General features: G+C 45.6%; 1 protein-coding gene across 1 annotated transcript in view; it reads right to left on the reverse strand.

The window, feature by feature from the left end:
- Nucleotides 1-23070, reverse strand: part of GPD1L (glycerol-3-phosphate dehydrogenase 1-like) — a gene marked incomplete at its 5' end in the record, with an annotated part of 37200 nt that extends 14130 nt beyond the window's left edge. The window contains 5 exons of the mRNA XM_014548386.1: nt 713-825; nt 6953-7091; nt 8698-8838; nt 12528-12705; nt 22934-23070. Coding sequence (XP_014403872.1) covers nt 713-825; nt 6953-7091; nt 8698-8838; nt 12528-12705; nt 22934-23070 — 708 coding nt within the window. The remainder of the gene's footprint in view (nt 1-712; nt 826-6952; nt 7092-8697; nt 8839-12527; nt 12706-22933) is intronic.
- Between the last annotated feature and the right edge of the window lies 1 nt (nt 23071).

Below are 23071 nucleotides of genomic sequence, written 5' to 3' on the forward strand. Positions count from 1 at the left end.
TCCCAGAGGTTTCCCTGCTTCGCTTAATCCCACCTCCTTAATCTATCACCAATGAATTTCATGTAACCCACCTATGTTCCTCCTTTGATTGGAATGTATAAATACGGATGTAACCCCGCCATTCTCCGGAGCACTATCTCAATTCGTTGGGGTTCTGCTTCCTCGCATATGTCGACAGTTTGGCTCAAATAAACTCACAAAAATTCTTTACAGGTTTCAATGGTTTTTTTACGTTAACAGAACTGCTTCTTGAAGCTGATCTTTCCCCTGAGATAAAACGATTCTTGAAAAAAGAAACCTCCCTAAGCAGCAGACTCCTTTTCTTTAACAAGAACAACCAACTGAACCATCACACCAACAGACTGTGTAATTCAGAGGCAACAGTTCCTTTTCCTAGGAGACTTTGCCCCCGGGTAGACCTCTGCAATCGAGGTGCTCACCATGCTTCCCAAACATTAATGCTGCCAACTGCCCAAAGAACAAAACACCACAATTCTCCCAGATTTAGAAAAGCAAACCAGAAGTGAGAGAGGAACTGGGCCCACCCAGGAAAGGCGAGGGCAGAGCAGGAAGTGATAAACAAGGCTCGCCATTCACTATTCTTTGCCGTAGTTAAGTGCACAGAACACGGGGCCCATTCTTCCGGATTAGATTCAGCAACGCTAACAGGATGGATTCCTCCCCCTGAGCAGGAATAAGAGGCTGACTTTACCTTCAGAGCACCACAGAGCTCAACAGTATCTGCGTCCTGAACCACCGTGATGCGAAAATTTGGAGTCTGCAGAAGTTCTTTGAAGAGAAGGCCATTCTCCAGTACTTTGCTGCCTGTTGAAAAGTTAGGAAAAAAGGAAACTCATAACCATCTCTAATCTTAACTGTTCACACCTAACACAGTTTTAAATACGTTTTTCCTTATTATAACAGTAACATATGGTCATTATAGAGCATTTACAAAATTCGTAAGAGTAGAAGTAGAAGATAAAAATATTCCAGAATTTCACCACAGACGATCACTCACAATTTGGCATACATCTTCCACTGACTGAAGTATGAATATACATAGCTGTTCTCAAACTTGGGAACATAATGTATATGTGGTTCTCATCTTATGGCATAACTAATTTTCTTTGTTTTTATTTATTGATTGATTGATTTTAGAGAAAGAGAGGAAGGGGAGAGAGAAACATCAATTTGTTGGTCCACTTATTTACTCATTCATTGGTTGACTCCTCTATGTGCCCTGATCAGGGATCAAACCCGAAACCTTGGTGCATTGGGATGATGCTCTAACCAACTGAGCTACCCGGCCAGGGCCTCAGCATGACTAATTTTCAACGACAGCATATCTTTTCTACATCATTTTCTCTCTCTCTTTCTTTCTTTAAAAGTTTTCTTTTATTTCTTCTTTATTTTTTAAAAATATTTTTATTGATTTCAGAGAGGAACGGAGAGGGAGAAAGAGACAGAAACATCAATGATGAGAGAGAATCATTGATTGGCTGCCTCCTGCACACCCCCCCCCCCCACTGGGGATCGAGCCCGCAATCCTGGCATGTGCCCTTGAATGGAATCGAACCTGGAACCCTTCAGTCCACAGGCCAACACTCTATCTACTGAGACAAACCGACCAGGGCTTGTACACCATTTTCAATCTAAAACTATTGCCAACTTTTTGCTACCATGAACACTTATAAGCTGGATTTCTGTGTTTGTATCTATTACAGATTATTGTTAAAAATCATCCACCCTGTTTCCGAGGAAGCAGAGTGCATCCCTTTCTATGGACGTTAGGCTTGACTATCCAACATGCTTAGACTCACAGCAAGTGGGCATACGTCCCTGCCTGCCGCCTTTGGGCTCAGCCGTGGGATTTGCTTTGGTCAAGGGGACATTAACAGACAGGATGCAGGAGAAGCGTGATGCCCTCTGTGCAGTAGGGCTCGTTCCCTTGTGCCTCTGCCGTCGCTGTGAGAAGATGCCCTGGCTCACCCTAGTCAGGTTGGCTCAGTGGATAGAGCGTCAGCCTGCGGACTGAAGGGTCCGGGCTTGATTCCGACCAAGGGTACATGCTGGGTGGCAGGCTTGATCCCCACCAGGGGGCATGCAGGGGGCAGCTGATCAATGATTCTCTCTCATCATTGATGTTTTTATCTCTCTCTCCCTCTCCCTTCCTCTCTGAAATCAATAAAAATATATATTAAAAATTTAAAAAAAAGAGAGAAGATGCCCTGGTTCACCCACGAGGCCCAGCAGGAAGATGACAGACACATGGACCAGAGCCAACTGGCTGTCCCGGCCAAGATCTGTGGACTCCCAGAGGCCCACGGAAGTGTTAGCTGTGCTTATTTTGTACGCCACTGAGATTCTGTGATTATTACTTGGCATCACTATGACAATAGAGAACGGATGCAACACCGACAAATATTTTCACACAGAACAGCATTCAGAGTCCTTGTTTTTGCTACCACTAGATCCCCTCCCTCAGGACAGTTCCTAGAATGAGACGGATGCTCAGTAGTTTTTGGACTTTTTGTTGCTGTGGTTTAGGGACTTCGGGTTAAAAACAAACAAAAGTAAAACGTTACACATAAAACCTGATGTGAAGTGTGCTCTCGTTGTTGGGGCCCAGAGGGGAGGGCTTGGCTCTAGAAATCAGATGATAAACCCACCACCCAAGCCCTGGCTCCCAAGTCAACGTCTCCACCAGATGGCAGAACGCTCACTGAAGGCTACAGTACTAGGCCTCTAGGCCAGCGATCGCCAACCGGAGGCCCAAAAGGTTGGCGACCGCTGGTCTAGGCTCCTGTGCTTGTTCCCGAGCCTGTCTGCACATTACAGTCACCCGGGGATCTTTAAAAACACCAAAGCCCAGGCCACATTCCAGACCCATGAAATTGGTCTCTGGGGTAGAGCAGGCATCAGTCATTAGTGAAGCTCCCCAGGCAATTCCAATGGGCAGACGAGTTTGCAAACCTGATTTAACTTCCTCTAGCCTCAGTTTCTTCATGAGTAAAGCACGAGGGCACTTTTAGGCCTACTGTGAGGTCACTGTGAGAATCAGGTGTGGAACAGGCTATCTGTCGTAACGAGCACTCAAGGTCTCATGTAATAACGGTGAGCGAGGTGACAATCCTCATGCTTGTGACTATGATTTTCCACATTTACAGAGAGGAGGCCCAGAGAGGTTCACCAACTTGTCCAGAGTCACAAAGCCAGTAGGAGGCAGAGCCCAAATTCTAACCCAGGGGTCCTGGCTCCAGAGCGCTGACTCTCTATGCTATGGTGCCTCTCAGGGGTAAGAAAAAAGAGAAGATAAACCAGCAAAAAACAATACTAGTAGAACTCTATTCTTCCAATGCAGAAAAAAAAAATGATTGTCAACATTAAAATTACACTCACAAATGACATAATTTCAAAACAATCCAGGGGTGAGTGGAGAGAGGGTAGGGACACAGATGAAATAAGAATGGCTGGGTAACTGAGTTGGTTAGAGCAGGTTCGATCCCTGGTCAGGGCACATACAAGAAAAAAAACAATGCATAAATAAGTGGAACAACAAATTAATGTTTCTCTCTTGCTCATCAATTTAAAAAAAAAAAAAAGAATGGCCAGAAGTTAATCATTACTAAAGATGGGCAAGGGGCGCATGGGGCTCATGATATTGTTCTACTTACTTTTGTTTTTTAGGAGATTTTCCATAATAAAATGTCTAAAGTATCTATACCCAATACCTAGAAACACGTTTTCTATTCTACATGCATTGCTATTACCAATTATTTAGCAGAGTTCTCCTTTTTCCAAATATAACTGTGTCCGTTTGAGCAAACCGTCCTCTTCCTTTTTTTAAACAGTCCCCAGACCACCTGGGTGATTCTGTGCAATCCTGTTTCATCACCCGGGTTGGGTCAACTAGCTCCCGGCCTCCACACCACGACATCGTTGCTGTCTCTCTCCTCTGTCCCTCACCATGGCCACTGCTCAGTGCCTCCAACATGAAGGATGCTTCTGAGCACCACGTGATGCTCACCCAGCTGTCTGCTGTGAGCCATCTGAGAAACAGGCCGGGAGAAGTGCGCTCTCCATTTGCCGCAGACACAAAGTGGGATCTGTCAGTTCTTCTGCGGCAGCAAATCACTCACAGTGTCGACGAGAGGTGAGCTCGATTTACAGCAATCAACGCTGTTTCTCAAGTGTACTTTGAGAAGATTGTTTTAAATCATGGCTAAGAAAGCCCTAACCGTATTATGACTATTACCAGTCATAAGCAGTAAAGTGGCAAGCAGGGCCCCAGACCATCTGGTACGGAACAGGTAACGCCCAACAGCCAGGTGGAAGGGCCGCTCCAAACTCAGTAGGAACCAAAGGACAGGAAAATCCCCTTCTCTTTCAGGCCAAGTCAGGGAGAGAGTCAACCTCTTTAATGACTCCTTCGAAACCCTCGATGCAATCCAGGGGTGAGTGGAGAGAGTGCGGGGAAACAGATGAAATAAAAAATGGTCAGTCCTGGCCGGGTAGCTCACTTGGTTAGGGCGTGCCTGACACATAATAGGCTTTGAAAAATACTTGGGGGATGACTGAGTAAAAGTACTGGATTCTGTGAGATCAGTCCCAAGTATGAAGGGAACTCTTACCACAAGGGGGCACCATAGTTCACCATGACAGTTAATATTTATAGAAGATACTAAAAACAATGCCATTTTCTCTTCTTCTTCTATGGAAGACTCAAGTGGGCTGAAATCCCTGCATCTACCATAATTAAAAATGTGTTGGTTGCTAATGTCATCAAGAAAGGGGATCCAGATAAGCACAGTGCAATTATCAAATACAGGGAATTTAATGTCAAATAAATGATCTGGCATACAACCATATTCCAATCTTAACAATGATGGCGATGCTGTCTTTCAGTGTTGTCCTTCACTCCCTGACCTTCTTTAGCCTGTGACACTTCCTTAAGCCTTTTATTGTCATTTATGATCCAACCCACAGCGAAGGCAGTGGATGCACTGGGTCAACAGAAGCCAGAGGGAAAGAGGTGGTGTTCTGTGCGTTTGTCTGTCTTTACAAACCAGCAGAGCCTATTGCACCCCACTGGAAACCTTCCTACAGCAAACAGAGCTTAGAGGCAGGTAAAAATCCTCACCAAAATCTATAGGTAGACACAAGGTTTAAATCAGGGATTGGAGAGCAAGGCTCAGCCTTATGGAATGGTTGGGATAACCAGTCGATTCCAACCAACTAATTGGCAAAACTGATTGCCAATCGATTATTGGCAAATAGGACTGTGCTGGAAAAACTGGTTAATAATTTTTTGGGAAAAACTGAATTGCATCATTTCACAGGCTATATTAAATCACAGATGGATAAAAGAATTAACTGAAAAAATAAAACCTTTATATACAGTGGTATATATACATATGTAAATTTTTTTTCTGGAAGGATACTTAGAAACTGCTAACAGTGATTCCCTTTGGGAAGAGGGAGTAGGTGGGAAATTACCATCTTAATTCTAATTTTGTAACTTCTCATATTGTTTGAATTGATTTATCAGTGGCTGTATCACTTTTGAAAATGTCAACCTGGGAAATGATATTCTAGGTCACTTTGTTTTGTTCTTTATATTATTTGTGATACCTCTCCTCTCCAAAAATATTATTTCTCAGAAAAAAAGAGTTTTAAGTGCCCACACATATGGGATTGTCGGTGGAATACTATGCAGCTATGAAGATATATGTTGATGGGACTTTGAAAGTTGTTATATATTAATAAAGCAACTATAAAATAACATGGATTTAAACTACAAACCATAAACTTTGTGGACAAACAGAAAAAATAATGGAAATCAAATGAAATAATAAAAATGGTTTTCTTTTGATTACCTTTATTTTCCACACTAATGGCATAATATCTATGCAATTAAAAATAAAGTGAAAAATGCAAAAAAAAAGTATAAATGCCCTATGAGAATCAGGAGCTACATCTCCCCATGCATCCCATCTTAGTGAGGAGAGCCTGACCTCCCTCAGAGCTTCCGGTTACAAATCTGCCAGGGCGAGATGACTCACACTGCCCGAGTGTTTGACAAGGGTGGAATTAAGTTCGCAAGTGGTAGAGACATTTAAATAAACTCTTGCAAAACAACTGCAAATACAAACATATTACTCTTCTACGAGCCCTTTACTATGATACACAAGCACTTGAGAATTCCAAAGCCCTAGAGAAACAAAACTTTTTTACGTCAAGGTTGTATGTAAGACCACTGAGCCCTTTATTATGATACACAAGCACTTGAGAATTCCTAAAGAAACAAAACTTTTTTACGTCAAGGTTGTATGTAAGACTACAAAGAACTTTCTCTTTCAGGAAACAGGAGATCCTAGTTCATGCCTGGGTTCTGTATGAGCTGTGTGATCTTGGGGCAGGTAACATTCCCTGAGCCTCAGCTTATTCACCTGAAAACAGGTCATTCCCACCCATTTTCAGACCTCAATGGAACCCAATGATGATCCAGATACTGGCATCTGTGAGTAAACAAAAGCTGGTTTTCTACGGCCAGGGGAGAGCCCCACCAGACGTAATCACCTGCGCGTTGGCACAAGCAACCGTTATTTCTGTGTTTAACCTCGATAATGTTATCGGGTCAAAATGGCCCCCATGGCTTTCCCTTCATTCTGGAAGTTGCTGAAACACTTCAGTTCCTCAGAAGGGCCTCTTTGCATAAAATCCCAACCCCCTAAAGGTCCACCGCAGGAATGTGTGGCTTTCCCTTCATTCTGGAAGTTGCTAAAAACACTTCAGTTCCTCAGAAGGGCCTCTTTGCTTAAAATCCCAACCCCCTAAAGGTCCACCGCAGGAATGTGAAGGGGCAGGGGAGAGTCCACTCCATGAAATCTCAGACAGGGGAAATGTACATGTAACACCACCAGAGGCCCAGGCCCCGCGCCCCGCAGCTCACCGATGGTGGTCTCACAGAACTTCTCCGCTGCCACCTCGTTGGCAATGTTGGCTCCCATCAGCACACTGATGTCAATGCCCATCTTCTCTCGGATGATGTCGGAGATGAGTTTCAGCCCCTCGGGGCCCTCGTCTATGCCCTATAAGGAGGTTAAGAAGTTAGGGAAAAGCAAACCACCCGTAGAGAAGAGGTATGGGATCATTGCTTTGTAAGTTATCTAGGTTCAAACATCCAATAGTATGTACATCTTGAAAAACATCTCTTGCAAGAGAAAACACATATGCTGAGAATGTACTGTTTAAAGAATAACAAGAAAATGAACATGTGGAACTGCCCAGGTGAAGATACAGAACATGACCAACACCATTGAAATCCCCTGCGTCTCTCCCCAAGTCCATCCATCCTCCAGGGTGAACCACTATCCTGAATTCTATATGCACCGCTTCCATGCTTTTCTTTCTTTTTTCTTTCTTTTTTTAAAATTCTTTTTAAAAAAATTTATTGATCTTAGATCGAGGAAGGGAGAAAAAACACCGATTTGTTGTTCCACTTATTTATATTCATTGGTTGATTCTTTTTTTAAAAATATGATTTTATTGATTTCAGAGAGGAAGGGAGAGGGAGAGATAGGAAACAGCAATGATGAGAGAGAATCATTGAGTGGCTGCTTCCTGTATGCCCCCCACTGGGGATCCAGCCTGCAACCTGGGCAAGTGCCCTTGATCGGAATGGAACCCAGGACCCTTCAGTCTGCAAGCCGACACTCTACCCACTGAGCCAAACCGACTAGCTCTGTCTGTCTTTCCCTCTCTCTTCCACTCTCTCTAAAAATATCCTTGGGTGATGATTAAAAAAATTTTTTTTATAAAAGTAATAAATGTGCCGTTTTATTAATGCAATTAGAAAGAGATGTCATGGCAGGTCTAACAATTACTGTAATTTCAAAGTAGTGATGAGCATAAATGACACTTGAGCTATCTGACATGAACATATCCGCGATTTCTATTGACAAGAGGGTCCCAGGTCCTGCTAATACTGTTACTGAAACTCTACCTTGTGGTTTTCCTCTGCAAATGAAGAAAATGCTCATTTTAGTTAGAGGTTAAGACAGATAAAAATGCAATTTCTCCCCCACAGTTAAAACAATGGACCTCCTGAATTCTGTGCATGGATCTGTGGGGGTGGTTCGTGGACTGCTGGTTAAAAACTCCCTCTTTAGCCCTGACCGGTATGGCTCAGTGAATAGAGCGTCGGCCTGCGGACTGAAGGGTCCCAGGTTCGATTCCGGCCAAGGGCATGTACCTTGGTTGCGGGAACATCCCCAGTAGGAGGTATGCAGGAGGCAGCGGATCGATGTTTCTCTCCCATCGATGTTTCTAACTCTCTATCCCTCTCCCTTCCTCTCTGTAAAAAATCAGTAAAATATATATATAAAAAAATAAAATAAAATAAACTCCCTCTTTAGGGAAAATACCAGGCGTGGGAACTAATACAAACCACTGGTGATTTCCAGAATGTGGGTGAGACCCAGGACCTGGTCGGGAAGGATCTTTCTGACAGCGAGGCCCACCAGGAGGAGCCACCCCCTTCCAGGCATCTTTACAAAAACAAAACCCCTAAAACCTGCCATCACCTTCCCTTCACTTCCTTGTCTCCAACAGATGAAAGTGAGAGGAAGCGACACTTCCCAGGAACTAATGTCTAGCGATGTTCTCCTGCCCCAGCCACCATCTCGGGCGCATCACCTTGATGAGCGTGATTCCCCGCGCTTTCTTGGGCACTTTCCCGGTGATCTCGTCGCAGATTCTGTGGATGAACTGGTGGGGAATGACGAACACCAGCATGTCTGCATCCTGCACGGCCTCTTGGAGGTTTGGGACGGCAACCTGCCATGGCGAGGAGGAGGAAATGGTTACACCTCTACCCAAACATGCCGGGCCAAGTGATTCCATTCTCGGACCCTTTATCAGATGCCTACTATGTGCAGAGCAAGCACTGTGCGGACAGACAGTCCAGGCAAGTGTGGGCTGTGCTCTGCCTTCCTCATTCCCGACTTGCTCCTGAAGCCAGGAGGGTCCTGCCTCTCCATGCCTCAGTTTCCTTACCCCTTGTAAGAGTCATCATGATACTGTGTGGGCTGTTCCCTGTTGCTCACCCAGCCCCCCAACCCATTTTCTGTCCATCTTTGCCCCACTCTGTTCCCTGGGGGGCTGCTTATTACGGGCTGTTTCCTCTGGGCCCCTTGCTCTCTGCCCTCCAGTTGCTTTAGCCAAAGAGGGGCACGGTCAGGGGACGACAGACAGGCCACGGTTTCCTTGGGCCACTCCTGCCTGGGCTCGCAGGCGTGCTGGCATGGCGTCATTCTACAGTTATACCTCCTGACGGGCAGCCCCCTCTTCCACGTCTCTAAGCTCTTGTCAGGCTTGTGTGGTGACACCAGTCTGTCCCCTTGTCCTTTCAGGGGTGGCATGGCTTCCTGCTGTTGCTAATCTCTGGGCACTGCACCAACGCCTTTTGGTTCCCTCGATTCTCCCCACATTCGGTGAACAGTCCCACAGTAAACTCTCCCTGGTTAAGCACTTTGAGAGTGCTGTTGTGAAGAATAAATGATTCAGCCCAGCCAGCGTGGCTCAGTGGTTGAGCACAGATCTATGAACCAGAAGGTCATGGTTCAATTCCCGGTCTGGGCACATGCCCGTGTTGCAGGCTCGGTCCCCAGTGTGGGGCGTGCAAGAGGCAGCTGATCAATGGTTCTCTCTCATCATTGATGTTTCTATCTCTCTCTTCCCCTCCCTTCCTCTCTGAAATCCATAAAAATATATTTTTTAAAAAAAGAATAAATGATTCAGAAAAATTCCTGACACCTGGCATGCACTTAATACATGTCAGCTCTTAGGATGATTTGTTTCCTTCAGTTAAATACAGAAACGGGTTTTAAAATTTAACATGGGCAGAGAGACACAGACTCAGACACTAGGACAGAGGTGAGGGCATCTAGTGAGGACGAGGGAGTGTGTGGTCTCTGGCAGAGGCTGTCTGTTGGTGCCCGATGACTGTTCTACCTTCTTCCTTAGCAAGAAAACCCCCAGTTTGGGGCTAGGCTCATAAATGCCAGGAAAGGCTTCTCCACTTTAACCTTGCAATTTAGGTGGAATTGGCCCCTCCTCTGCTCCACAGGTGACCTTCAACTTGTTCAAGCCAATGGGCACATAGAAGGTCTTGCACTGCCGTGGGAATAGCTAGCTTCCCCCCTAATTCTTTCCATCAGATACTTGGATAAACTTAACTTCCCAAGTCAGAACCCTAGGGATCCTTTCTCTCTCCACCACCAGCGTCAAGAATAACCGTGGGCCTGAAACTAGTAAAAAATAATGTTAAATGTCAACTGTCGGTAAAAATTTAAAAAAAGCATAACCATGGGAAATGCTGCCTGGCCTTAGTTCTGTGACACAGAATAGAGAATCATCATCGTTAGAAGGCAACAGATTCAGCAGGCACAGGAATGAGTCCACCAGGAATCAAATTCCAACCCGAGGTCTAACTATGTGGCCTCGGACAAGTTCATTAACCTCTCTAAGCCTTGGTTTCTTCCCCTATGAAATCAGAATCATCAGCATCATAGGAAAACTCATAGTTACAACCCGTTAGAATAAAAAGGAAGGAAGAAAGAAACAACAGGCCATAATAGAATCGCTTTTGCTAAGCCAAGTCACCAAAACAAAACTTAATAACTAACCTAACTGCAGTTTCAGTCTCTCTGGGGAGTGGACTTTTTAAACCAATCACTCTGATTTCCTGATCAACACTAGTGAGGTAATCTGCCCTAAAATCCCCTGCTTTCCCCTACAGGACGGTGACTGTGCTTGAAATAAACCACTCTTTTATTTTATTTTTTAAAATATATTTTTATTGATTTCAGAGAGGAAGGGAGAGAGAGATATAGAAACATCAATGATGAAAGAGAATCATTGATCGGCTGCCTCCTGCACACCCCCTATTGAGCCCCAAACCCAGGCATGTGCTCTGAACAGAGAATTGAACGGTGACCTCCTGGTTCATAGGTTGACGTTCAACCACTGAGCCATGCCCGCTGGGCTAACCCACTCGTTTAACTTTCTTGTTCAACTCTCTTTCTGCCCATAAAAAAACCCCATTTTGTACAACTCTGAGCACCTCTCTCCTTGCTGGGTGGAATGCTAGATGGAATTCATGAATAGCTTAATCAAAGCCAATTGGGTCCTCAAGTTTACTTGGTTGAATTTTGTTCTTTACCAAACCCAAGAGGGTTATTGACAGCATGGGACAATATCCGTGAACTACTTAGCATAGTGCTTAACACTAATGAGCTCTGTAACCAAAAGCCAAACAACAGTCTTCGGGGAGCCAGCTCTCTGTCGCTCCCAACTCCCGGCACTTGTCAGGTTACAAACCTGCCCCCCTGCCGGACTCATGAGGGAAGCAAGGTCATCTTACTCCTCTGTTTCCAGCACCCAGCGCTGGGCTTTGCATGCACAGTGCCTGCTCAGCAAGGTTTGGTGAGTGAATATGTGCAGGGATGGGTATTTCTTTAACAAAGGAGAGCTTTGCTGGTTAACCACAGGAATGAGGCAGCCTCGGTGATCTGGTTTTCAAACAATTACAGAAAGCTACCCAGGGGTGACGCTGGCAACAGAAGTTCATACACTCCACTCAGACAAGCAGCGGGGTAGCCTCTTTCTGTGTCACATGCTCATTTCTTCCTTCCCCTGCAAGTCACTGGAATGAGGCCAGGCAGTAACCTGTATTTTCCCCTCCCAGACCTAATAAGCTTGAATTTTAAACTGTCAGTCTTACAATTTTCTATTTTTTTTCTGATCTCCTGTAATTTAGCCCTTGACCCTGATTGTAATTACAGACCAAGGTCAAGTGTCCTAGGGAGTGGATCAAAGTCCACGTACCCAGAAAGGATATATTGGGAGTTACCAGGGAACACGACCGGCCAAAGGCAAGGTTGTTAGTCCAGCTTTGATGGGACCTGCACTTTGAATGCTAAGAAAGTAACCTGTCATGAGCCAAATTGTGTCTCCCCAAGATTCCTATGTCATAACCCTAGTACCTCGGAATGTGACTGTGTTTGGAGATAGGGTCTTTGTAGAGGTAATTAGGCTAAAACAAGGTCCTTAGGAGACGCCCTAATACCAACACGATTAGGACACAGACAACACAGAGGGAAGACCATGTGGAGACACAGGAAGAAGGTGGCCACCTACAGGTCAAGGAGAGAACTTCAGGAGAAACCAACCCTACTGACATCTTGATCTTAGTAGACATGAAGCCTCCGGCATTGTGAACAAATAAAATTCTGTGGTTTAAGCCATCTGGTCTATTGTCCTTTGTTATGGCAGCCCTAGCAAACTAAACCAGAGCCCATTTCAGAGTCTAGAAAACCAAAACTGACCAAGCCAAGAACTTGGTAGGTGGAAGGAAGAGGGGAAGAGGGAAATAGTTTTTGTATTTCCTCAAGTCCCAGGTGTTGACTCAGGTAAACATAGCTTTCCAACCTAACCAGATGTACTTTTCATTCCTACAGCCTTACCACATTGTCAGGCAGCTTGTGTCCAGGGAGATATTTCACATTCTCGTGGTCATTATTTATGATGTCTGTCAGTTTTCTCCCGTCAACCATTTCTTCAAAGACCCACATGTTGACCGTGGAGGCGAACTTCTGAAGCTTCTTGACATTATTACCAATTATTTTTGCAACAGCGGAACCCCTACAAGAAACAGTGGAAAACAAAATTAAACTCACTTGGGCGGAAGAGAAAATGCATTAGATTCTAATTCAGAAGCCTCGCATTCTGGTTCTGATTCAAGCACTGAACTTGTAACTCAAGATGTGAAGCCATGAGCCATGCGAAACTTAGTGGTTTTCATCTGCAAATACCACCCCTGTGATCAGGAAAGCCCCAGAATTAGGTACAAGGTCAAAAAGCACCACCCCTTAAAACTAGGAAAGGTCAACCTGTCTTGGAAGAGAGGATCACAGGCAGAAGAGAAATCCACCTAAAAGATGGAATAAAAATAACAAATGTAATTACTGTGAGGTGCCCTTGGTCTCCTTTTTCTTTATCCCCTCCTTCTTTCTGTGGCTAGAAGACAGAGCGTGATTGTTGGGACTCCAGCAGCCCTCTGGGCTGTGAGGAGATCTTAGGAGTGAAAATTACACACAGCAACGTAACAAGAGAAGGAGCCTGGACACCGATGCCATTGAGTAGAGATGCCATGACAGCTCTGGATGGCCAACCCCCAGATTATAAACTATGTTCTGGGGGAACTACAGTCATAATGGAAAGATAAGAACCAGAGTGGATTCCAGAAAAAGAGCAGAGTGAGAGCCCATGTTCTGGGGGGCCTGAGTGTTTGGTTCCCCCAGCAGACATCCAGCTGGCCCCCAGCCCAGCAAGCTCCCATCTTCTGCATCTCTGTTGACCAAACATTCTGGTAACAAACCAGTTGCCCCTTAGGCTTTCCAACAAGGGAAGAGAAGGCACTCCGACTAGTTAATGCCGGTCCTACAGACAAGGGCTAAGGGTCTGCGGCTAGTGACCGTGACAGAGGAGTTCATGGTTGGTCCAGGCACCTGTGCCCACCTCACAAATGTGCTCATTGCACAGTGGGCCAAGGCTCTGCTGATGGGGCCACTGATTGGTCCGGGGTGGGAACCTGATCCCAGCTGGGCCAAGAAGCTTCTACTGTAGGACTTTGAACGAGAGAAATAGTTTGTTTCTTAGACAAGTTTCCTGGTGTGATGAGCAAACGAAAGAAAGGTAAACAGCGCTTTGCAAATTCATGTGTTGGGGTGGTCATTGCTTTTTCTAATAAGAAACTGAGATGAATTCTAAATTTGGTGAAACGCAGCAGCTTAAGAGCATAAAATTACAGTTTAATTCTCTAGTTTTCTCAAGAAAACTTTTTTGTTGCTTTCATATCCCACAGATGAGTGAAATCATGGTTCTTGTTAGGCAGAGAATTCTATGCTAAATTAATTCACAAGTATTTTCTGAAAACGGAGGACTGTTTTTACATCACAGATACATTAAAAAATGTATTAACAAAATTCCTTCACCGACGACAATACACTGTGTAATGAGCCCATTTAATAACAACAGAGAATATCTGCGATGAATCAAATCGGAGGAACTTGGAAGAAATTTGAAAACTGGGAAATGTTGCATTCCTATTTTGCAATCTTAAATGACAGTCAATTCTGGAGACAATTTGGTGGGATAAAGGAATGGGTGATATCAGAAGACGGTGGGGCCTAAGCTGACAAGAGGAACATACTGGAGATCTTTATCCTTACTCTCTGATAAATCTCAGTTATTCTAACCCAACCCTAATTCATCCCAGCATATAAACCTTTGTGCTTTAACAACCAGAAAAAATCAAATAATTATCTCTATATTAGAATTATTTTCCCATTCCTGAGATAGAATGGATAAGCTAAGCCAGTGGTTCTCAACTTTGGCTGCCCCTTAGAATTACCTGGGACATCCCCAGAGTCCCAGGCCACACCCCAGGCCAACGAAATCGGTTCTTCTGGAGTGGGATCAGGCACTGGCAGTTTTTAGAGCTCCCCAGGGACTGATGTGAGCAGCCAGGGACTGAGAACAGCAGATCTGCTGAATGATCTAGAACATTGGTGCCTCCTCCCTCACAAGAGAAGAGCTGTCAATAGCAAAGCTCTGAGGCTTTACCTGTAAAATCCTTATTCTATGCCAGCAGGACAGTTTATTAGCTAAATACCCATCGATGCAATTCTCCTCCTGACACTCTGTAAAAAAAAAAAAAGAGGCCAAGAATCTCCCCACCATCACTCTCACCTTTATTCTCATCTTGGAAATAGCTGCTCACGTCGTCACGGCAAGATAGCAGCTCAGACTCAGGGTTCCCTGACATTAAGAAACTCACACAAGGTCAACAAGAGAGCAAGCATGATTCTGGGGAATTGAGCAAATTGAGGGGGGGCGTCTCTAAGACACTAGGAATCCAAGTCAAATAAATCAAGTGGGAAAATAAACCAAACCACAAGACCCTTCCCCATGATCTTACTGGAGTACACTCCCTTTTCAGCCCCCTGGTGGGGAAGCCAAGCATTTATTTAAAACCAGAAGCAGCCGAAACCGGTTTGGCTCAGTGGATAGAGCGTCGGCCTGTGGACTGAGGGGTCCCAGGTTCGATTCCGGTCAGGGGCATGTACCTGGGTTGCGGGCACATCCCCAGTGGGAGATGTGCAGGAGGCAGCTGATTGATGTTTCTCTCTCATCGGTGTTTCTAACTCTCTATCCCTCTCCCTTCCTCTCTGTAAAAAATCAATAAAATATATTAAAAAAAAAAAATAAAAAATAAAACCAGAAGCAAACCTGTAGCATCCGCTGAAATGACTAAGTTGGAAAAATTTAAGTGAACATTAGAACTGTTTAAGAACTAAGCCCACCAGACCATGTCTGTGAATCCTTTGGGGTGTGATGGGGCATAAAACGTCAGGACGAAAATAAGTCAGGGAAACTCCAGTTATATTATTTACTCACGTGAGGTCACTGGGACCTCATGCTGCCTCCTCCCTGGCCTCCTCAATAACCTCACTCACTCACTTATCTCAGTTATCGAATATTTACTGAGTAGCTTCTGTCTAAGGCGCTGGTGCCACAACAGAGGAAAGGCAATGCTTTTGCTCTCAAAGGCTCACCATTCAATCAGAGATAAATAAGGAAGAAGGGATTCACAGTTCTGTGCAGGACAAGAGGTGAAGGGAAACGGAGGGACATGTGGTTAGAAGGGTAAACCCTGTGATGGACTTCAGCTCAAAGGACGCCATCAACTGCAACTCATGTTAACCCACGAGAGGTCTCCCGTGGTGGGCCTTCTGCTGGGGGAACCCTGACGGACAGACCCCAGCTGGGGCACAGGGGGAAGACACGGGGATCGTGCTGAGGAAGACCATGCCTCTGCTGGGAAACAGAAAAGGCTTCATTAATTAGGGATGGGCCGAGCAGGCAACACAGAGCTCCCAGCCAACACTCACTAACTGCGGACGCATGAGTGAGCCCGTCCAAGCCAAGAACCACAACTGTGCTGATGGTTTCCCATCTTCAAACCCATCAAATGATATACATTAAACATGTCCAGTGTTTTGATTTATGCATTATACCTCCATCAGGCTATTTCTAAAAAAGTACATTCCATACCCAAGACTCCTTTTTGGCTCTGAAATGGCACTAAGTGTTACTACTTCTGACCAACATGAAGAAACAGGAGCAAACACAGCAAAGGGAGTGTTCTGGAGAAACCTGAGTATGTTGGAGGGACTGGGGTCTACTTATAAGTGACATATCCTGTTCTAAAGAAAGTGCACAAATGTATTAGAACTCAGCTTAAAATAAAAGTGCTGACTGCAGCCTCTGAAGGCGGTGTGTGTGGCTTGGTCATGGTTGGGGTCCCATGGCCACAGTGAAGGGTTTCTCCATGTTTCAGGCGTCGTCCTGCCATTGCACAAGCAGGGCCAGGCAAGGATCCTCACGCTGCTGGGACAAGGGCATGAGCAGCCACTTCCACACCTGACCCAACTCGTCCATCTACCACATGACAGGTGGGGCGGATGACCTGTGAAGTCCCCTGCAGGTCTATGATGAGCCCAAGGTTGTCCAATGTGAGGAATGGGTGCCCACACACAGCACCAAAGGACACCGACTTGTTCGAGTCCTTTCCAACTCCTGTGGCCCTTCTGAGAGAGTGTAGAATGTCTCATTTGCGTGTGGCTCTGTGGTTACCATCTCTCCATGTGCTAATTTCCCTTCTTCACAAAGTATGAGGAGGCCTCAGACTCTGGGCCTTGTCCTTGTCAGGGAGTGGTGCCTGGCAAGAATTCCATCGTACTGCTTTGTTTTCATTCTACTGGTTGTTGTTGTTACCTTGTACATATGACATTTACAGTAGTGACGTAAAGTTGTCTTTTAAAGTCAACCTCAAACATTTTTTTATTTTTTGTTAATCCTCAACCTGAGGATATTTTTCCATCGATTTTTAGAGAGAGTGGAAGGGAGGGGGAGAGACAGAGAGAGAAACATCGATGTGAAAGAGACACATCAATTGGTTACCTCCCATACATGCTCCAACCAGGGCCTGGGATCAAGCCTGCAACTGAGGTACATGCCCTTGACCGGAATCGAATCTGGGACCCTTCAGTCCGCAGGCCTGAGCTAAACTGGCTAGGGCTAAACACATTTTTATTGATTAATTTTTAGAGAGAGAGAGAGAGAGAATGAATTTGTTGTTCCACTTGCATTCATGGGTTGATTCTTATATGTGCCCTGACCGGAGACAGAACCTACAATCTTGATGCATTGGGACAACACTCTAACCAAAAGTTGGTCTAAAGTAAACTTTTGAAGAAAGTATAATAAGCAAATAATAATACAAAGTGAAGCAGACAACCGAAGCTCTAAGAGCCTGCAGGATGGAGGCTTAATCCTATTCAAACTCTTCACCTTGCAGATTAGCACATACGAGACTCAGGGTCACTCTGACCTTCTGTCACACAGCCAGGTCGTCGCAGAACTGGGAGGGGGACTCCGGTCTGCTGATGGCCAGCCCTGGGTCTTTACACAGATGTATAAAACCACATTGCTCATGAAATGATGGATTATCTAAGTCTTGAGCCTCAAAATATAGACTAATTCACAAGTTCTACAATGCTGTGCAGATGCAATTCAAAAGGGACAGGGGGGAAATAACGATCCAATACCAGCCATGTATTGTCTTAAATACCTCACCCTTGTTATCTGTCGGAAGCCTCAGCAACGCTCTGAGGCAGGTGCTATTATTATGCCCATTTTTACACGAACAAACTGAAACCTGGAGAACACAGGTGGTTAGTGGAAGAACAGAGTTGCACCCCAGACCCTGTCTTCAACACCCTGCTCTCCCTCCCAGGGTCCTGGCTGGGTGGACACCCACCTGCTGGAGGTCCTAACCTCCACCTTAGCAACCCCAGCCCCACTTCCTTGGCATTCACTCTGTCCACAGCCTTCTCACCCCTACCCCTCTAGAAAGGGGTAATATTTTAGCCCGGCTGGTGTGGCTCAGTGGTGGCTGGGCATTGACCTATGGACCAGGAGGTCACAGTTCAATTTTCGATCAGGGCACATGCGCAGGTTGTGGGCTCAAACCCCTGTATGGGGTGTGCAGGAGGTGGCCGATCCATGATTCTGTCTCATCATTGCTGTTTCTCTCTCTCCCTCTCCCTTCTTCTCTGAAATCAATAAAAACATATTTAAAAAAATAAAAAGGTATAATATTTTAATCAGGCTGGGGGAGGCGCTGCATCACCCAAGGAATGGCTACCTGTCAGATCAGGCCCAAACCTGGCAGAACTTGGGTGGCCCACGCCCCTTCACAGGGTGCAGACTCTTTCTGGGCCAGAAAAGACTCAACAGTCCAGCCCTCTTTTTAGCAAGGAGGGAACTGAGACGCAAGGAGAATGAACTAGGGTTCCGCCAGATGTTCCCCGCCCCAGGCCAGGTCTCCCCAAGAGCTGATCCCAACCGTGGAGCTAAGGACACAGAGGGGTCAGATTTGGCTTAAATAACATTACGTGTTTTTGCTCATAAAAGCGATACATGAAAGAAGAAGCAATTATGAATAATCTCACTGCCTGGGGAAGAACCACTGCTAACATTCTGTGTAATTCTTGGCAGTTAAATGACTTTTCCAGTACAATCAAATGCCCGAGTGTTTGATACAAATGTGGAAAATGGAGCATTTTTTCAAATTAGATTCATCTTGGTGCATGTCTATTTGATCTCTGGATAGGGAAGCTTCCTAAGCTTAAAATCAAAGGGAGTAACCACAGAGGAAAAAGGACCCATGTGGACAACCTGGCATAAAGAAGGGGAGAAGGAGATGAAGAGAGCCTTTCTGTCCATCAGAATTCAAACTGGTGATCCTGTCTCAGTTTGCTGTTGTTTTTCTAATTGTACAAACTTTCTCACCCTGATCAGAGGGGACTCTGGGTCTTTGCCAAGTGCAGCTGTAACCCAGCCTATCCTTAAACTCCAGCTTCCAAAGCAGAAGTGGGTCAGTGCTACCTGTCCACAGGGAAGGGATCATTTCTGACCTTAGAGGAGCTCATGGACAGCCGCTCAGACTGTTTCTGGGCTCTCCATTTCGAAGTGTCGCGAGAATCAGGACAGAAACAGTAATTCAGGCAGGAAGGTGACAAAGAAAATTAAAAAAAAGGTGACAAAGGTGGACAAAGAGCACAGCACGGCACTCAGAAGGTTCCAGCAAACCACAAAAGATGAGTCACACACAGCGCCCTTGAATCACCAATGCAAAGTAGGCCAGAACTCTCCCTGACCTTCAGTCTCAGGCCTCAGGCTATTGGTTGATCTTGAAGACAACAGCGGCAAGAGATAAACAACCCCAGCTGCATACCAGGGTGTTCTGTCTTCTCTCCCTTCTCTGCCTCTGCTCCTTGGCCAAACCCCAACTGGGTACATTTTATGACCCAAGATGGTGCTGGCCAAACGATGATGAAATCAATAATTATAACGATAATGCTAGCTGACATTTATTGAGTGCTACGCACCTTGTACTCTCCCTATCAGTGATGGCGAACCTTTTGAGCTCGGCGTGTCAGCATTTTGAAAAACCCTAACTTATCTGGTGCCCGGCGTGTCAGCATTTTGAAAAACCCTAACTTATCTGGTGCCATGTCACATATAGAAATTTTTTTATATTTGCAAACAGAGTAAAACAAAGATGTATATTTTTGATATTTATTTTATATATTTAAATGCCATTGAACAAAGAAAAATCAACCAAAAAAATGAGTTCGTGTGTTACCTCTGACACGCGTGTCATAGGTTCGCCATCACAGCCCTAGATCGTCTCATTTAATCCTAATCATAATCTTAGACAGCAGGTAGTACCAACCTTATAAGCAATGATTCCTGGAGAGAAGCAGTTTGCTCCAGGCCTCAGAGCTGCCAAGACAGAAACCTAGGGCCATTCTTCTCCCCTGCCTCCAAAGCAGGCCTGGGACATGCGCTCTCCAGCACAGAGAGGTTTGGCTGTTAAATACAGCCCTGACATTTCAGTTCTAGAGCTGGATCTTGCACTGTGTCTGGGTGATCTTCCCAAGGTTCTGGTGAAGAAACTTTGTTTCATCTTTGGAGTTACTTAAGAAGCTTTTTTGGCGTACATGTATGTTCTTTCTGTTGTTTTTTTCTGAGTCACCGTGTGTGTTTTGTTGTTTTTCTTCTGAGTAACCGGAACCACAAAGGGCCACACAGGTTAAGGAAGCAGATTCCAGCATTCCCTGTAGCGTGCAGCATGGCAGGGCTGGGCTGGGGTGGGTGCCCGAGGGCCAACCTCCAGCCTCCTCCCAGACTTAGAGGAAAGGAGGTGCCAAAGGGCAGGACAAGGGCATGTTACACAACCCGGCTACTTCCCCTCACATGTCCTTTCTGGCTGAAGCGCCCGGCAAGTCAGCTAGATTCAGTCTTCTGGTATCTGTATTGCCATTGATCACTTACACTCCATGTGAGGGTTATAGCCACCTTGGAGGTAGGAGCTTGCTCAATCATCTTCACATTCCTGAGAAGCCAACATTTGGAAAACTAGAGCTCTGTTTTAAAATTAGCAAAAAAAAGCGCCCTATCTGGTTTGGCTCGGTGGCTAGAGCGTCGGCCTATGGACTGAAGGGTCCCAGGTTCGATTCCGGTCAAGGGCACTTGCCTGGGTTTCAGGCTTGATCCCCAGTTGGGGGCATGCAGGAGGCAGCCAATCAATGATTCTCTTTCATCATTGATGTTTCTATCTCTCTCTCCCTCTTCCCTCCTCTCTGAAATCAATAAAAATAAAATTTAAAAAATACAATTAAATTAGCAAAAAGCTAAAAAGTCTCTCAGGGAAAAAATCTGTCCCAACCTCTGGGACAAGTCTAGTTTCAGTTGGCAATTCTGATGCAAGTGGCTTTTGGATCACATTTTGAGAAACACTATTTAAATTGTAACACTGAATCTTGTGGCAGATATTTCATTCCACTTTCTATTTCTTTTTAGTTTATCTTCCAAGTTTCTATCTATCTCAGATCTGAAGCTAAGTTCTTAATGGCAAGGACGGTGTCTAGCTGTGTCTGTATCCCTGGAAAGGCCACACTACCTACTACACAAGCCAAACACTCCAATGTCTATGGACGAGGGCTGAATGCGCAACGAGCTCCTAAGCTCTTGCATCTCTGGCGAGGCTGCGATCCTCTCTCTAGGACTGGAGTGGCTCTGAACCCAGAGCGGGTGCAAGGAAGCCAACCACTGTTCCCATCTGATCCCATAGTTACGGGGGCCAGGCAGCCAGCCCAAACCATCGGCATGGCACATTTCTCAACTGCTCTGCGCCAGTGTCACAGGCCAAGTTTTACTCCATTTCCTTGGGCTGGCGCGGGCCGAGGAAAGTCAAGTACAGAGTGCAACTGGGGGAAGGCAGCCAAATCCCCAGCAGAGGGGGTAGGAGGTTCACTTCACTGCTCCGGATCCAGGCCCAAATTCAGCAGGGCAAAGTGGTGCCACTTCCACTGCACCTTGCAAATTAGGAAAAGCTGCTCTCACCTGTGGCTCTGGGTCCTCTTACAGAAGAGGATCCTAATGTTAAAAGAACACTCGCTAAGTGGATGCTTTTCCAGTCCCATGGCCAACAGGGCAGCTGACATCTCACTCTAGTGACCTTGGGATCCCAAACTGGCAAAGCCGAGCTGAAAGACCAAATGAAGCTCTGCAGTGGATAGGCACTAACTCCATTCAATGTTGTGCGGAACACTATTACTTACAGAAAAGTGCATTACTCTCCTAGTGTTTGCAGGGCAGAGAGGGAAAGCAATATACGTAAACATTCATTTGCATGTGATGGAATTCCTCCAGGAAGGACAGAAGAAATTGAGAACACCAGTTTTCCTCCATTAGGTCCTTGGGGCACAAGGGTGGGTGGGAGATGGTTCATGGTGTTTGTTTCTGAGTTTTTGGGGGGATATCTTTTGGGTTTTAAACACGTGACTATATTACCTAATCAAGTATAATTACATTTTAAAAATTAGTTTTAAAAACATGTATTTTAAAAAATTAGTTTTCAGACGCTCAGTATTTACTTAGCATATGCCAGACAGTAGGGTAGATGCTGTTCTCAAGTGCTGGATGGGGAGGAGTAGAAACAGATAAATAATCATTTCCTTGTAGTCATAGGTCAGAGGGGCCCCTCCCTGGACTTGAAGGAATGGAAAGGTAAAGAACGAGGTCAGGTTTCCTCCAAGAAGTAGGTAGTAATACGAATTGCTGCCACGCTCCTGGAAGCCTGAACTGTGATGAGTGTCGGGCCAGAGGAACACAAAAACACTGAATGAATGTCACTCTGAAGATTCTATACCGGTCCCTCAAATGTGGGAAAAATAGTGCACGGCAACAGAAGAGAGATCGAAAAGATCAAATTTTATACTATACTCCGCCCCCTCCCCCAACTCACCAGAGAATCCCATTGTGTAAGTTTGATGAAGGGAACTAAAAGAGCAGACATTCGTAGAATGCTTAGAAGAGTGTTTGGCAGAAAGCGCTGCATAAATGTTAAAGCCAAATAAAGCCTAGCAGAGACGCAAAGCTTCGCAAACATCTCCCAGAGAAGAATTCTCTACGCCCCTGGATTATTCTGGGAGCCAGGCCTGTTGGAAGTTGGGTTTTCTTCCTGATACAACGTTACTAAGATACTAGACCCAACAGCGGCGGAGGCTAGACTCGCACTTTGAAGGGCAGGGCGGTCCCGCCAGAGACCAGGGTAGCAAGCGCCCGTTAGCCCTCTGTGCCTTCTTCCCCGATTACCGAAGCTACAGTAAGATGATTCGAGCCTCCTTCAGCTCCTCCACCTGGGCGATCCGCCGAGAATGGAGAACGCCCTTATCAGGCTGTTGCGCATAACACCCAGGCGTGGAGAGCAGGTGGCCTCTTTGCGCCCACCGCGCGGTGACAAGAGCGCAGACAGGTGCCCGCGGGCGCGCAGTCCCCGCTCTCCGCGCTGCCCCCTGTGGACACGCGAGCC

The sequence above is a fragment of the Myotis brandtii genome, unplaced genomic scaffold, assembly GCF_000412655.1.
Source record: "Myotis brandtii unplaced genomic scaffold, ASM41265v1 scaffold506, whole genome shotgun sequence".
Lineage (NCBI taxonomy): Eukaryota > Metazoa > Chordata > Mammalia > Chiroptera > Vespertilionidae > Myotis > Myotis brandtii.